We start from the raw sequence: 15,734 nt of genomic DNA on the forward strand, positions 1-15,734 counted from the left end.
AAAGAGAATTTCAACAAATATAACACAAATGTTTTTGAAGATTACCAACCCTCGCTGCAAAGTCACAAATCTGTTTGTCTTTTCTGACTGAAAAAGACAGACAGATTTGAAGTTGAGAACCTCAAGATGTCACACAAAAACAAATGGATATTAGACCTACTACATTGACCATGGCCTACAAGGCAACAGTAGAATCAACAGTCATGTACTGTATATTTCAGCCAGAGCTGGTTTAATAGACTGAACAGTCTGAAATAGCTGATAAACAGACGATGTGAGTTGCCATTCATATAGTCTAACTACTTCTTATATGAGTGACAGTCACACATCTGGGACCTCATCTTTGATGGAACATGTCACAACAGTTCACGGGCAAAAAAGGTCAGCAAGCAACAATCTCTTCAATAAAATTTAGAAAAGTATCTTCTTTCTCAGAGATCCCTGACCACACACTCAATTTCCCTGAGTGTGTGGTCAGGGATCAACAAGGCACTGCATAGAGAATGGACGGACTAGATATGCTCAGGCTTAACCTTATACGAGATATATGAGTTGAATTTTCCCCTGAAGATGGCGCTAGATTAAATGAGGATCACCAAAGTTATCAGAATTCATCCTGAGGAGACGATGAATGTCTGAACCAAAACCCCTAATGTGAACTTCATGGTGGCGCTAGAGGGAAAGTCAAATAACAATGCTTGTCAGTGGCCCGAAGCTCAAACTCTGACATTCTAGATTCCCCTCTAGCGCCAGTTTTGGACGCTTCAGGGACAACGTGTCAATATACTCTTGTTACCGTGTCTTTTCAAAATATACTTTCATGTTCACAGGAAACATACAGTTTCTGCTCATTACATGCGTACAGTCTCTTTTCAAAATAAACTTCCAAGGAAAGTTAACTTAGTTTTTTAGGTTTACTTGGTTAGGTACGGAAGTTACATAACAAAACTGCAGTAAAATAAGTCAAGTTGACTTGAACAGCAGTCTCCTAGGTGAAACTCCTGTGTTTGTCTGGCAGATCAAACCTCCCCTACGTAGACGTCCACCCTCTTTTTACCACAGCAGTTGCTCTGATGTCTAATAATGACGTGGATGATTTTACGTAGTTCGCTGAAAGCCTGGTGAGTCTCATACAGACGCTAAAGAGTGCCTCATGAGTCAGTAAAGGAAAATGGGGGGCACTGCATTTATATAGCTCCTTTCTAGAGTTGTGACCACTTGAAGTGCTGCACAGTACGTGTCAACTTTCACCATTTACACACACATTCATACACTGATGGTAGGGGCTGCTATACAAGGTGCCAACTAATTGGCAGACCGAGTTGGAGGATCACCAAAGTCAATGGGACTCCTCTGGGGACCAGGAATGTGTGAACAAATGTTCATCATTAATTTTAATCCAATAGCTTGAGATACCTTCCCGTCTCTAGAGTATGCTGTGTGACTATGATTTTGCTTTTACCTGTGAAAGAAGCTGAGGGGACCCTCAGCTGTGGGGAGGGAACGAGGAACGGCACTGTGGCAGAAGGCTACTGACGATCTGCAAGAGACTGACACTGTTAGATAGACACACAGCACAGATGTACACTGTAAATATTTCAGATATAATCATGGAAGGTAATAAATCATTGTCCAAAGGAAATAAATACCGACAAATCAGTGAGGTTAAAAGGTAACTCGATCCTTTTTATTTTGCATCTTCGCATTGCGTGGAGTTCAATTTGGACCAGCCAAGTCGCAGCCTCATCCAAAAGCAAAGATGTGGTGTGGTTGACCCCACTTGGCACAGCCCAAAATCAGCCCAAATATGGCCTCTGCAGGTGACGGTCCCTCACCTGCATTCTTGCATGTGTGGCTGTGTCCTAATCGGACAATTGTGGACCCTCAATATACGTCCATGAAAAGTGCTGGTTTTTGCCACTGAGAGAGCAATAAAGTTTTACTTGATCCGGTTTGCTTAATATTGTGTCCAACCAAGTCTCGCTTACTGAGAAGTTACGTTCTCGATTTACAATGTCATGGCTGAATATTAAGCTGATTTCAACAATGCGAATAAGGCCTAATGTCTCGCGAGATTTTCAGAATGAGAATATACTTAAGTGAGATTTGGTTAGACACAATAACAATTAGACGGAATCAAGGTAAAGGTAAAGAAAAAGGTTTTATTTCTCTTTGGGGTTCTTTCCAGAATGTTGTCAGACTCTTATAATAACCTGAGCTTTCAGTGGCAACAACACTTTTAGTGCATGTACATTGATGGTGATGTGTTGCAGCCTGTTTAGCTGCTACCGCCTGCAGCTTTCTTCATCAATACCGGACCAGTTTCAGAACCTGTTGTCCCCATTGGTCACTTCAACACAGAAACATGGACAAAGATTGGGTTGAATTTAGTGTTTTGATGGAAAGTCAGATTAGGTCATTTTTCTATTTATTTTTTGAGAGTTTTGTTCTGTGTGATATTGGTCTTGGTAAGAATAGTGTATGAACTTGAACTTATAAGTACAAATGGATATTATGGAAAACAACACTGCTTGTATAGAATAATGGAGGAGAATGATGATCAACCGTCCAATCACACAAAATACGACACACAAAGTATTAATATATAGATATTTACAATATATATTAACATACCACTGTACAGTTAAAGCTTTAAAATACTTGTACACGTGCATATAAAGTGGTCAGAAAGCAACAGGCATCGGACACATTGAGAGGTAGGACATCTAACAGTCTGGATGTTACAGTAGGGCGTTAGCTCAGAGGAGCTGCTTACAGTATGCTACCTCTCAGCATGACCAAGGAAGGCTTGATTACAATCAAATAAATGTGATTTGACAGTGTTGTGTGATGTGGTCAATATTGCAAGGTGATATATTGACAGGAGATTGGAGTTTTAGCTAGACAGACATTTCTTGAAAATTATTTGATTTTGAATGCAGGAGGTGGAGCCACAAAGGAGCTTTGCTCTGGCCTAGCAGGATTAGACTGAGGGCCAAGAAAGACAGGGCAAAAAGAAAACAGCAAGTTTATGTCATGTTGCCAAAATGTCCTGAGGCAGATGGGGTTTATCATTGGTCCATTGATGTCATCATGGATGTATTTAACAATTCCAATCCAAACATGGCGGTTAACTGATCCAATCAAAGCTGAACGTTTATCGCGGGTAAGTTTCTTTCATGGGTTTTTCTAAAAAAGTGAAACATGATCCAGGGGTTAACTATACATTCTCTAGGAAAAACAAGTAACTGCAGCACTCATTTGCTATTAGAATGCAAACCCTTCATGATTTTAACAAAGTTAACCAACAGGTAATTTGTTGTATTCAAACAAGTACAGCACCCATGAAGTTTTACCAACACAGCGACGTGCAAACTATGATGTATGTCACCTAACTGTGGGTTTCTTCCTCGTCCATAATATCCACCCAGACTCTGTTCTTATGTCCTCTTCCCAACTTTTAAAATGTAATCTCTGCTGTCTGAAAAAGTTCCATTCAACTCTCCCTTTCCTCCTGTTATTACAGCCATATGTGCGCCAGCCACAGCCAAGTCGCCTCAGGTCAACCTGCAAAGGTCTTGTGCTTGTGGGGTAACAATGATTTTACCTCTGTAGTTTAAAAATGTATAATCTTCGTCTAGACAATGTTACACTTACACTTTGTTATAAGGCTGGATTTTGATCTTGGATGTAAATCTGCAGCAGAAGCCTGGAGTTACATTCTCATTCCATACTATTGCAGTATCAGCACTACTGCCAAAGCTGAGAACAATCTTCAGACATCTACTTGGACTAGGATTTCTTTTATGTGCAGCACTACTGGCATCATTTCCACCTACATTGTTACAAGCACTCCATTGATGCAGATCCAAATTTAGCAATATATGGTACATTTTTCTCAGCAATGAGCTTCAGTTTCTTTGATTGACAGACCAACTTTGAGAGGACCCAAATACATAAGGAACATTAGGCTCCCTGTGTGGCTATACTACAATAGTGACGTACAGGTTAAATGTCGGCATTTCTAAACCAAAAATATGTCTAATAATGCATTTCATATCAGCCTCGTATCACGCTTGCAGAAACGCAAAATGCCACGTGGTTAATGTTGTGATTAGATTGGTTAGGTTTAGTCAACAAAACTACTTGATTAAGGTTAGAAAAAAGATCAAGGTGCGTGTTAAAATAATAACTTGACAATGTAATGTAACAACGTAACTACTACGAATAAATAACAATGACCTTAGATACGTAACAAGCGTCAAGTCAACATTTACTTTTGGTTTCACACTGGACATGAAGAGCGGTCTCTTGGGCATCTTTCTCATGTGTTAATACTCGTTATTATACCACGTAACTTTCAATATTCTACATCAGAGGTCTTCAACAGGGGGTCCGCGAAATTTTTGGTTGATTAGACAATTTTTATTTTTTTATTTTTTCCCAAACATGAATGTGTCCATTATTGTAATAGTTCAGTATTGTATGCAAGATAACAGGTATGTTTATGCATGGCAGTGGCACTAATAGGCCATCACTCACTTTCATTTCCACATTTATGTTTAAAATAAAAACGTCAATCTGAATAGCTTGTATGCATGATTATCATGCAATTGACACATAATGTTGATATTGGCATTGGTATCAGCTGACCTTGCACATGTTTAAAATAAAGACATGAATATATGAACCTGTGTATTATTTGAATAGCTTAGTATACATGGCACTAGGCCCAGTTTAATATAAAACAAAATTTTTTACAATATATATAGTCGGGGGTCCCTGCTCTATATACTAGATCACTTGCTCTGACCGAATTGAAAGACGTCCACATTCAATGTAATCCGTGGTTTGCAGAAACGTACAATGCCAAAATGTTTTCCTGGCGACTGGGCTGAGTGAGCTGCCTTTGAAAATGTCTAACCTGGAGCTCTTCCAAGATATTAAACTGCCATGGTCACAAACTAAAGAGGAGGAATAAGCTACATGTTTTAGTCAGACCCTCATTTATACCTATCGTTTCTTGGTTCTGCGCCACTAAATTTGAACCAAATCAATAAGATGAATTCTCTGTGAGGACCAGCTCTTTCTGAAATGTCTGTGTGGGAAAACTCACTTCATTGGACTGTAATCAAGCCAGGCTACTTGTTTCAAAGCAATAATGGAACATTTTTGGGAACAATTAATAAAAAGTGCTGAAATGAATACTGTCACCAATACAATATTGAAGGGAAAGTATGTCATTATCAGAATAAACAAATACCTTTCAAACTGTAATTTTTCTCTCCAACCCTACTGAACATTTATTTGACCTACATTTATAAAACCGTATCATTCACTCCAGAGATGGACGCCAAAATGAGTATACCAATCAAACTGCCGCCGGGTCGGTAAAGCTGTCAACTTTAACATGGGTCCCATCTGAGGGAAACTCTGAAACAGTACAAGAGTGAAACCGCACACCTGGTATTTCAGTAGGTGTACCATGGGGCAGCTAACATTTGACAGACCTCTAGTTGTCTCTCATTGGTTCGATTTTCACTCAATTGGAATTTAGCAGTTGGTATGTTGGCAGAGAACAGGGAGATGTTTGTGTCACTGTGTTTGTGTGGCCAGAGCAAGGGTATCACAGAGAGGAGGTCACACTGGTTTCCTTCTTTTACCTCAACCAAAATATAGGTTACACCCCACAAGATGCTGATGTTCCTTAAATTGTACTTTTGAATTACCTCAACTAATAAATGTTGGCTGTTCATTTAAGGTGTAAATAGCTGACTAGCTGACACAGCAACTCCGAATGTCTGAGGGTGTTATTAGTGGTGGTTAAGAGACCATACTGGTGGGTTAGCTCATTCTTAAAACTCATCAACATTACTGCTGACAATTTCCAAAAATCTCACTGTAGTGTTTTACATTTGTGAATGTTTTCCCTTCTTCCCAGGCTACCATTATTTGTCATTTCACTACTGCGTTATTCAAATTAACTTGACATGCTTTGCATCACAACAGAGCAACAATGTAACTAACAACAGATGAATGCTGATATAATGTTCTGCATCGCTGTCTTCTGGAACATTTCAGTCACAACATTAGTAAAGCCACTGAAGCCAGTGTGGAAGTGCCTTATGCCCGAGCCACACTGCCTGCGTGACCTTTTTATTTTGGCGCCCATGTAAACAGCAGCCTGACAGGTTTCCCCAGCTGATAGGTAGCTAAGAATATTTTCTAAGAGCAAATGGGTTTTCATTTTTTAAATTTTTCCTGTAAAAAAATGTATGAGCTACTCAGTGACAGAAATGCCCAAGTTCTGTGAGACAGAGATGCATTACCATTCAGCTTCACATGGAATGATGGCTCGAAGTCAGGACAAGCACGTTTCAAGTCACTGCATATACATTTTCACACCATATGGAATGATTGGAAACTAATAGCTGAGAGGGAGGAAAAACTGAAACCATACAGCATTCTTTAAAAAATGGTCCGCAGTAAAGTATGTGATCTGTGCTAATTGTTTAAACAAGTAAAACACTGGTGTGGTCCCGTAACGCAAGTAATGTACATTCTCCACTAACTACCCTGTGTGTCTAAAACATGTTGTGGTCATACTTCTTCTTTCACAATGTACTATTACAAAAGTATTGACCAAGCGGTTGCATAAATGAAATGCCATTTGCTCATTAAAATAAGGGCAAGATGTGGACCTGTCATGGCAAATACAACTTATAAAGGAGCCAATCAGAAATCTGGAAAATACCGGTGCCTGTCAAATGAGTTTTTGCCCCATGTTCCATAAAAAAAACAGTTTGTGTTGTAGGCAACAGAGTGCGTTCATTTACAATGTTAGACAAGAGTCAAAAGTCAACAGACAACTGTGATAGTCTGAATGAATAGATCAGGACAGAAAGAAAGAAAGTGACCATTCCAGTGACACAAAGGGGAAAATGAAGGTGTACATTGCAGAGGAGTTGAAGGGACCTGGGTAAGTATTTGCCAAGTTTGTATTCTGGACGATATTCAAAAAATATCTCTCACTGAAGTCATTATTCCCACTGAAAGTGAAAAAACACACAAAACCAACAATTTAGCCTGAAGTGGCAGGTGTGGAAATGAAAAATAAAGGAAGCACATTATTTCCAGACAGGCATTTGTTAGTAGGCTACACTGTGTAGGTGCTGTATAATGGATTTTTAAGGCACACACAGACACAAGGACTATCGTATATATCTCACATATGATTTTTGCCAGTTTAGAAATAAGTTTGCTGTCACCTCAAGTCAAACGGGAAGATCAACATCAATCATGTATCCAGTGCAGAGGTGTAGATGTATTGGTGACTAGTTTGCTAGCTAACCACATAAACAAACAGTTCCTGGAAGGAGTGTTTTCAGTTTTATGGATCTGCTCTGCATCATTCATACTGTAATTACGGGCAGCAGAGTGGGAATAACCATCACAGCAGCCCTTTAGGTCTGATTCTCAAAGTCAAAAATACAGATACTATGTCTCCTACATGGCAGAATGGCTGCAAAGCTACCATCACTGTAGTTGCATCTAAATTAAATCCAATATGAACTCTAATTCAGCAAATTAAAACCAGTAACAAACGACTTGGATCCAATCCACTACAAAAGTGGAAGTTAACAAAAGTTAACAAACCCCAGTACAAACTCTGTACTGGACACACAGATGAAATTGATATCAATCTTCTTGCATACTTCGTCGAATTTCAAAATTCCTTTAACCTGATGAGAAATGAATTCTGACTTTCAATCTCATTTGGGAGATCTGTTCTCTCAGTTGTTAATAGTCATTCTGGTTTGGTTGTTGACTCATTATAGGTTGAATGAGGCTTCTGTCTTGTTCCCTGAGTTTGGTGCCGTGCCATGAACAAGAGTTAACACAACCTGAACCCGTGTGATTCTGTGTGACTGCATGAACCTGGCCACAAGAGGATGCAATATCATGTTCACCAGTAAAACTCTGAAGTCAGCAAATGATGGTGCGTCAGAATAGTCTTGAATCACTTCCTCTTCCTGTCACTGTGTGGATATGAAAGATGCTTAGTTGTTTGTCATGTGGTAGCACTTTCTTGAATCTCATGTTTGTTTGTCCCTAATTTCACCATATGGTTTTGCATTACATTTTGAGAAAAAATATCCACGGTTTAATCATGAAACAAATTTTATTAAGACAGATCTATCAGTGTCCCTCTGTAGTGATTATCTCTAGTAAACTAAAAGTGACGGTGAGAGATAGCAGTCTGGTTTAAGGTCTAATCATTAGCAAAGAATATTGTCATTATACCCTCAAAACAGTGTAGCTAATGGGGGTTTGCATCTTGCTCTAAGGAAAGTCAGCTGTAACTAATGGGTGACATGTTGGAGGAATTTGACTTGTTGAGGATTTCCTCTTAATTTTCAGTTTACATTTTTTTTAAATTGAACAGTTACTTTAGCAGTGGTTTTTAATGGTTGATATACTTAAAGACAGGGTTGGTAATCTTCTTCTTCATCTACATGTTTGATATTTTTGTTGAAATTCTCATTACATCCTGACAGCAATCAATGAATCAAATATTCTGACAAAAACAGAAATAATCCAGTATTTCTGGCTCTCGCAGGACTGTAATAAACCCGTCCAATCATTTAATTTGGCCGAAATGTAATGATGGGACGGGCTACCTTCCTGCCATTAATCTGTCCATGGACTCATAGTTCCTCACCTGAGTCTTCCAGCTGCTAACTGTAGCCATGTTGGTTGTTTCTAATGATCAATTTAGGGAGTGACTTTGGAGGGAGGCCTGTCAGTGTTGAAGACTTGGAGACTTCTTCACTAGATTTATCAACTTTTGGAACGAGTGCTCCTACATACGGTCATTGGAAAGAAATGGCAACACTGGGCGGGGTTTTTAGGTTGGATCATTTTTTAAATCTAGTGTGCTCTTCTAGTTTCTCAAGATTACCATCCCAAGCTTTAAAGCAAGTTCAGATAAGAAATGAGGAGAAAGAGACTTCAGACTATAGAGACAAATCATCACAGCTAACTCAAAATTAATTCTGAGAGTCACAATGGTACCTTGTACTAGATTATGGTATTCAGTCATATGCCATGTTTGAGTGCTCTCCTTCTCGTAAATTCTTCCCTGCCACAACCTTCTGTACAGCATGCACCCTCTATCAAATCAATTTTACATATGGAAGGGGCAGGGAGTCCACAGTAGAAGAGCATCCAAACGTGATCATGTATAGCTAGGTACAAGGCTATACAAGAAATAAAACACTGGGTGGTGCTAGAGATGGACAGCATGTTGAGTTGATGATGGCAACAACCCTGGACAAGAAATAAAGCCATCAAGGCATCAAGTAGCTAATCAACAGAGGACAATGCTTGCACTGAAAGACATGTGGTTTACAGTGTTTGTGAATACAGAATCACTTCAGAGTGGATATTATATTGAATATAGAGGACGGTATTTAATGTGTCATATTCCCCTCATTCATACCTATGAAAGTGTGCACTAAATGTCTAGTCAATGTCTGAATGTCTGTTTTAATCACTTCATGCATGTGTGGTCTCAACCTGAAGAACCTAAATGCTAAAAACTCTCATTTAAAAGTCTCTATTCACGTCCTCCTGTGGACCAATCAGCAGTCTCAGAATAGAAGGAAGGTGGGGCCACTTGTGCTCCTTTTGTCAAATCCCTGAGCAAAGTCACTGAACATTCAGAACCCATTGGCCAAAGCTTAGGCACAGGAAACCACTCTGTCCTCCTCTCTGTGAGCCCCGAAAAGTTGCAGTTTTAATGTCAATAAGGAGCCTGGTGGAAAGGCCTTCAAAAGCCTTATAGTAAAGGGTTTATAGTATGGGGTCAGTGCCGGGGCCTGTAAAAACTGTAGTTTCTGGGGTAGAGGGGCGTGTAGCTGGTAGAGTGGCTGTAGGAGGAGGAGGTGCCAGATGTGAGGTAGGAGCTAGAGGGGGTAAAAGCAGGAGAGGAGCTGTGATAGGCAGAGGAATAGCTGTGGGAGGAGGAGTAAGGGGAGGGTGAGGAAGGAGTGTAGAGGACAGAAGAACGCGTCAGGCTGGACAAGGGCCGAGTTCGGGGTGAAGGGCTCCATGTGGAGCGCCTGAGCCCCAGAATAGGGGACCGGTAGGGAGAGGAGGGGGCAGATCCTGGTTGGGTGGGTCTTGTGGTGGTGGATGGGGGAGAGGTATGAGAGTCTGGGGAGTAGTGCCTGGAGGGGCCCGAACTACGGGGCAGAGCGGGGGACATATTGACACTGAAACTGTGGGAGTCAACCACAAACGTCCGCACCCCTAGGGTCCACTGGGAGTGAGCCAGCTTCAGAGGGGTTGAGGGCGGGGTCCGCTCTGAGGCAGAGGAGGGGGCCTCCAGACACGGCGGGCCGTCTGGTGCCGGAGGGCCATCAAATGCAGGGACAGCTGCAGATGACGAACTGCGAGGAGGTATGTGTGACGTATGGGAGGTGAGAGCTGAGGCCAAAGCTGCACTGACCACAGATGGGCTAAGGGGCACAGTGGGATCATCAGGAAGAATTGACATAGGACTAGCAAGGCCTGAAAGGGGGAGGCTGACAGGGGCCAAAGCTGAAGTGGAGCCTTGGGCTGTGTTGGAGGCCGAAGCCAAGGCCGGGGGACTTACTTTGGGGGTGCTGGTCTTCACGCGGTTCAGCCTGCCCCCACGGGTGCGGTGGGTCTGCTCTTGATCGAAAGCCAAATCCTCCAGCCGCTGGGTGAGGGCCAGTTTCTGCTGGATGGCCATCCGAAGGAGGGAGTTCAGAGTCTTCTTCTCGTCTTCGGCCGCAGCCAGCTGCCTCTGCATTTCATCCAGCTGGGTAACGTACTCGTCACACCTGAAGAGAGCAAGGTTAAAAAAAAAAAAGGTTTTGAACCTTTGAAAAAGGTTCAAAAGGAGCAGATTCAAATGTGGAAATGACCACAAGCATGGTCAAAAAAAGAGGCCATGAAGAGGGGAATACACTTCTTTATTTACTGCTGGGATATTGCTATTCTATTCCTGGAGCCCTCATTAACATGTGTTGTTCAGTTTTAAGACATTTGAACAAACTAGGTCTAATGTGTTCATAAGTAAGTTTTAGAGGTGCTGGTGGGTAGATTTTGATACCCCCATCAGCCTAGCTGTCTTTGTGCTAAGCTAAGCTAGCCAGTGGTTGGCTGTAGCTTCATGGTTACCGTGCAGACACAAGAGCGGTATTGATCTTCTCATCTAGCTCTCATTTGAATAGTCTTGTTTCCCAACCTATTCCTTAAGATTAGAATGATTGTTGACTGTCAGATTGAGAGACAATGTAGCTAACACATATCGTTACACTGAAAAATGAAACAGCTGAAATGAAAAACAACTGCTCCGTGCTTTTTTGAATATAACTGAGAAGCCTTTATATAGCAAATAAAGCAGCATTAATTGATATAGTAGAGCTGAGAGGAACTGCTCTGTGGCTTCATCACCGCAAGCAAAGTGTTTCACATCACACAGTGTCATCAGAGTCATGGTTAATCTAAATCAAATATTGAGTTGTGGACTTTAATTGCTTCTGTTTCGTCTCTGACCTGGTGGCAAACATGGCCCGCAGAGAGGAGAAAGTGGCGGCATCCTCCTTCAGGGCTTTCAGCTCGTTCCTGAGCTTCATCATGGTGTCAGTCACCATGGACTTCTCCGCTTCATACTTACTCTTCAGGTTGGCCAGGGCCCCCTCTGCCGTCTGAGTGAACACACACAGATGCTTACACACATCATAAATTCTTGTGTTTTTGATTTCACTTTCCTTACCCCCGTTTCTACTTCCCACTATCACATTTAACCATATGCAGACTACACTGTAAATCCACTGCTATGAAAACTAAGCTATATAAACGGATGAATAGTACTTGGTGCTTACGGCAAGTGACTCATCAAACATGTACATTGTGAATCATTGTGGCAGTGTAAATCCAATTTGATACAGGTATCAGAGCTCTGTTTCATGCAGTGGTTGACATTCTCTCAGTACACAATGTTAGCTGTATCTCTGCATTATGTCACCGATGCACACATTCCTTGTCATATAAAACAGGCAATGTAAACTAATAGCAATGGAGGAAAGCTTTGTCACAGCAAAGTGAGTCCTTCAATCAACCGTATTGGTGTGTCTCAGGGTGTAGGCCAGTAGACAGACTATAAACTGCTGGACACATTTCCTAAAGGCAATGTTAAAGCTAGCACTGGTAGCTGTTGAGTATTGAGTATTTTGATAATTTCATATATATCTGGTGGAAAAATTAAATGAGGATGAGGCTATCAATTGGATATGGATCCAATGATTTATTTTTTTTTACACCGCAGTGGCGACAAAATCAAAAAGTGAAACATTACTTTTGTTATTGGTTCAAAGTGCTGTAAAGATGTGGATGGAGAGATGGAGAGATGGAGGGATGGATGAATGGATGGTTGGATGGATGGATGGATGGAGAGATGGATGGATGGATGGATGGAGAGATGGATGGAGAGATGGATGGATGGATGGATGGATGGAGAGATGGATGGATGGAGAGATGGATAGATGGATGGATGGATGGAGAGATGGATGGATGGATGGAGAGATGGAGGGGTGGATGAATGGATGGATGGATGGATGAATGGATGGATGGATGGATGGATGGATGGTGTTACGTGTTGTGTTCTGTCCCCTCCTGCACTTCCTTCTTTCTCTCTCCCTCAATCTCCTATCCTGTGTCAATCAGTTGATTGGGTTCCACCTGTGGGGGCCGGTCGTGCTGCTCGGTGGGTTGCACCAACTGCAGGCTGGCCAATCGGCAGAGGGGGAGCCAAGAATAAAAGCAGGAAGCCTCATATTGGATAACCCGGATATGGTTGGGTACCAAAAAGCGGTGCCAATATGGCACCGGTTCCTATACGTCCGGTATCTACCGGACCGAAATGCAACGCAGATTTCGGTGCTTCCTTTCGGTGCCTGAGCCGATTGAAATACTTTTTTTACACTACTCTGATGACTCCGTCCTGGCAGCAGGTAACGATAGCCTCGGTCCTCCGCTCCTCACTCATAGTATTATTACAACGTGATACTTAGCGCTGCCGCTCATAAGCACAACATCCACAGACACGCGAAAGCTTCTTCTTCTTCTTCTTCTTTGAGGTGTAGTGGCGGTTGGCAAACGACGAATTGTTTTCGTCACAGAGTATTCTAAAATGTGATTATGCATGTCAGTATCATTTAGCTGCACTCATCACATGTGCACATCACGTGTCTCACCTGTTTGTTAGCCCTGAGTACCAGTCTGAGGGTGGCTATCTGTTCTCTCTTGGTGCTGAGCAGAGACTTGAGCTTCAGGATCTCCTCCATGCAGCTCTCCTTGTCCTTGTCCAGCAGAGGGGCCAGTTCCCTGGCTGCAGCTCTCTGTCTAGACAGCTGCAGAGACCTGTCTACTGCCCGTTGAAGGTGCTTTACCTGGGGGAGGAGAGGGGAGAGGAGGTGAGGAAAAGAGGAGATAAGAGGATAACAGGAAGAAAAAAAGAAGAAATTGGATGTAATTGTTCTACCTGTTCTCTGATGATGGCATTGAGGTTGTAGACATTCATGGGCTCCCTGCGCAGCTCACCAGCTGGCTCCAGGGCAGGCGATGACGATGATGACGATGATGAAGAGGCACTAATGCTGGGTGAGCGGGTTGGAGGTGTACAGGGCGGCAGGCTCTGCTCAGATGGCACCTGGAGGCCCTCCTTGTCCCCCACCTTCTCCTCTCCCCTTCCCTCCCCAGATAAGGGCTCCTTGGACGGAGAATGCGAGGGGCTCCGCGATCCCCCAGGACTTAAGGTTGTCGAAGCAACGGCGGCCAGCCGCCTGGCAAGGCGTGGTGTGAGGAGAACTTTGCTGTTGTCAGAAGACATGGCTTTGAGACTGGCACTGAGGCCCCGGAGCCCTCTACCTTTTCTAGATAGGGAAAAAAAAGTAAATAGGGTTTTATTGACCTGGAGAACCGTTATTATGTTGGTGGATATTTGCAGCAGATATACCATTGATATATCATTCCACCACCTGGCAAACAGGTGGAAATTCTGTAACTTGTTCACAAAGTGAGCTCTGTTAGCCAGTGGTATCCTGCTACTGTTAGCATCTGAAATAAATGATGATCCATTTGAATGAATGAGGCACTGTGCCTTTAAATGTTTCTTGCGGGAGGCAAATTTGTCCCAGACCAGTAACCAGACTATGACCAGATTCAGACCAACAGCACTGCATAAAAAATTGTTGGTACACTTTCTACGTGTCAATAATGCATTATTAACATACTGTGATGGTTCCCTATCTTGGTTACTTGTTTGTGTGTTCCTTTGAGCCAGCAAGTATCAGAGGTGGTGATCGCTAACTGGAGACACCTGGGCCTGGTGCTCCAGTATAAAGCTCCGCCTTCCTGGCAACCAGCGGCGCTCTCTTATCACCCCGTGGAGCAACGAGGACGGCTCGTTCGCCACCACCATTGCGAGTTAGATGTCTGGTTATGTCTAATAAACTCTTTACTTTTGGTCAACCGTCTGCGTCTCCCTTACTAGTGTCAGGGCTTCAGAGCCAGGTCATGACAACACTTATAGTGTGTTATAATCTGCTTATAGCTTTCTATAATCATAGTGATAAGCACTCATACATATTCATAAGGCTTTATAACATTAACCATAACACATTAAAAAGCATTTCATAATGACTTATGAGGACAAGTATCATAATATTTGATAATTCATAGTGACCATAGTGATCATATTTCTAAAGCAGCCCAGAACGAACAAACTGAACACTGGCTCTAGAGAGAGCTTTTCAAGTTTTTACATTACCTAAATGTCGGGATGGGTACTGACACTCGGTATTAGACAGACTGTGGTGCTAAATTATTGAAGACTGGAGCATTAATAAGCTCCAACGTTACCAGTGCTTTAGATCTGTTCTTTTTAATGTTTTGGTGTAATTTATTATCTCGCTGCAGCGAGTATCTCCTCTGGTCTCTATCGGGGCTGAGCTCCTCAAACTACACAAACACACACACACAGTCAGCCAGCAGAGAGACTGTGGTGGAGTAACTGAAGTGAACCAGGTGAAGTTGAGATTACTAGAGTTGATGACAACTATTGTTTTAATGCAGCAAGGGTGCGACTGCAGAGGGCTCAAGCAAAAAAGAGGCCCTTTGAGGTCCTATCTGCAGGTTTTGTAGAGGTGTCAACAAAAACCTGTATATGGAAGGTCAGGATGCCAAGACTAGCATGACGACTCAAAAGAAGGGAGGCAAGAATTTACAATTTCATGGAAGAATCTCTGATCATGTATGTGAAACAAAGACTGGTATCAAGATTGACCATCTCTAATTTCTTGTGAGAACTATTTCAAGATTGAGGGTCAGGAGCTCTGAATGTATGATGAATGATAATAATAATAATAATAATGATGAACAAAAGATTTCAAAGACTACACTAACAATATGTACTGTATATTGAAATACAGGTGGCATAAACTTAATTCTGTGCTAAAGGACCAGTGTGCAATATTATATATATATATATATATATATATATTAGGGGTGTAACAATACACACATTTGTATTGAACTGTTCGGTATGAGGCCTTCGTTTCGGCATGCATTACAAACATTTGTTGGAATAATACTATTGCATTTGGAAAATAAAATAAAGCTTAAATTTTGTGAAATATAAT

The 15,734-nt window shown here is 42.0% G+C and overlaps 1 protein-coding gene across 8 annotated transcripts in view; it reads right to left on the minus strand.

Annotated features, from left to right (window-relative positions):
- LOC116395780 (protein bicaudal D homolog 1-like) overlaps window positions 1–15,734 on the minus strand; it is a 60,386-nt gene that overhangs the window by 7,136 nt on the left and 37,516 nt on the right. For 3 of the 8 annotated variants that reach the window (XM_031869890.1, XM_031869891.1, XM_031869892.1), the window contains 4 exons: window positions 13,577–13,967; window positions 13,290–13,484; window positions 11,590–11,741; window positions 8,573–10,871 (listed from right to left, as the gene is read on the minus strand). In XM_031869890.1, the coding sequence (XP_031725750.1) occupies window positions 9,869–10,871; window positions 11,590–11,741; window positions 13,290–13,484; window positions 13,577–13,967 (1,741 nt within the window). In that variant the 3' untranslated portion in view covers window positions 8,573–9,868. Of the gene's footprint in view, window positions 1–918; window positions 1,557–8,572; window positions 10,872–11,589; window positions 11,742–13,289; window positions 13,485–13,576; window positions 13,968–15,734 lie in introns of those variants that run through there. The other 5 variants (XM_031869894.1, XM_031869895.1, XM_031869897.1 and 2 more) reach the window with 4 other exon arrangements.

Source organism: Anarrhichthys ocellatus, unplaced genomic scaffold (assembly GCF_004355925.1).
Source record: "Anarrhichthys ocellatus isolate YVR2014 unplaced genomic scaffold, GSC_Weel_1.0 scaffold49, whole genome shotgun sequence".
NCBI lineage: Eukaryota > Metazoa > Chordata > Actinopteri > Perciformes > Anarhichadidae > Anarrhichthys > Anarrhichthys ocellatus.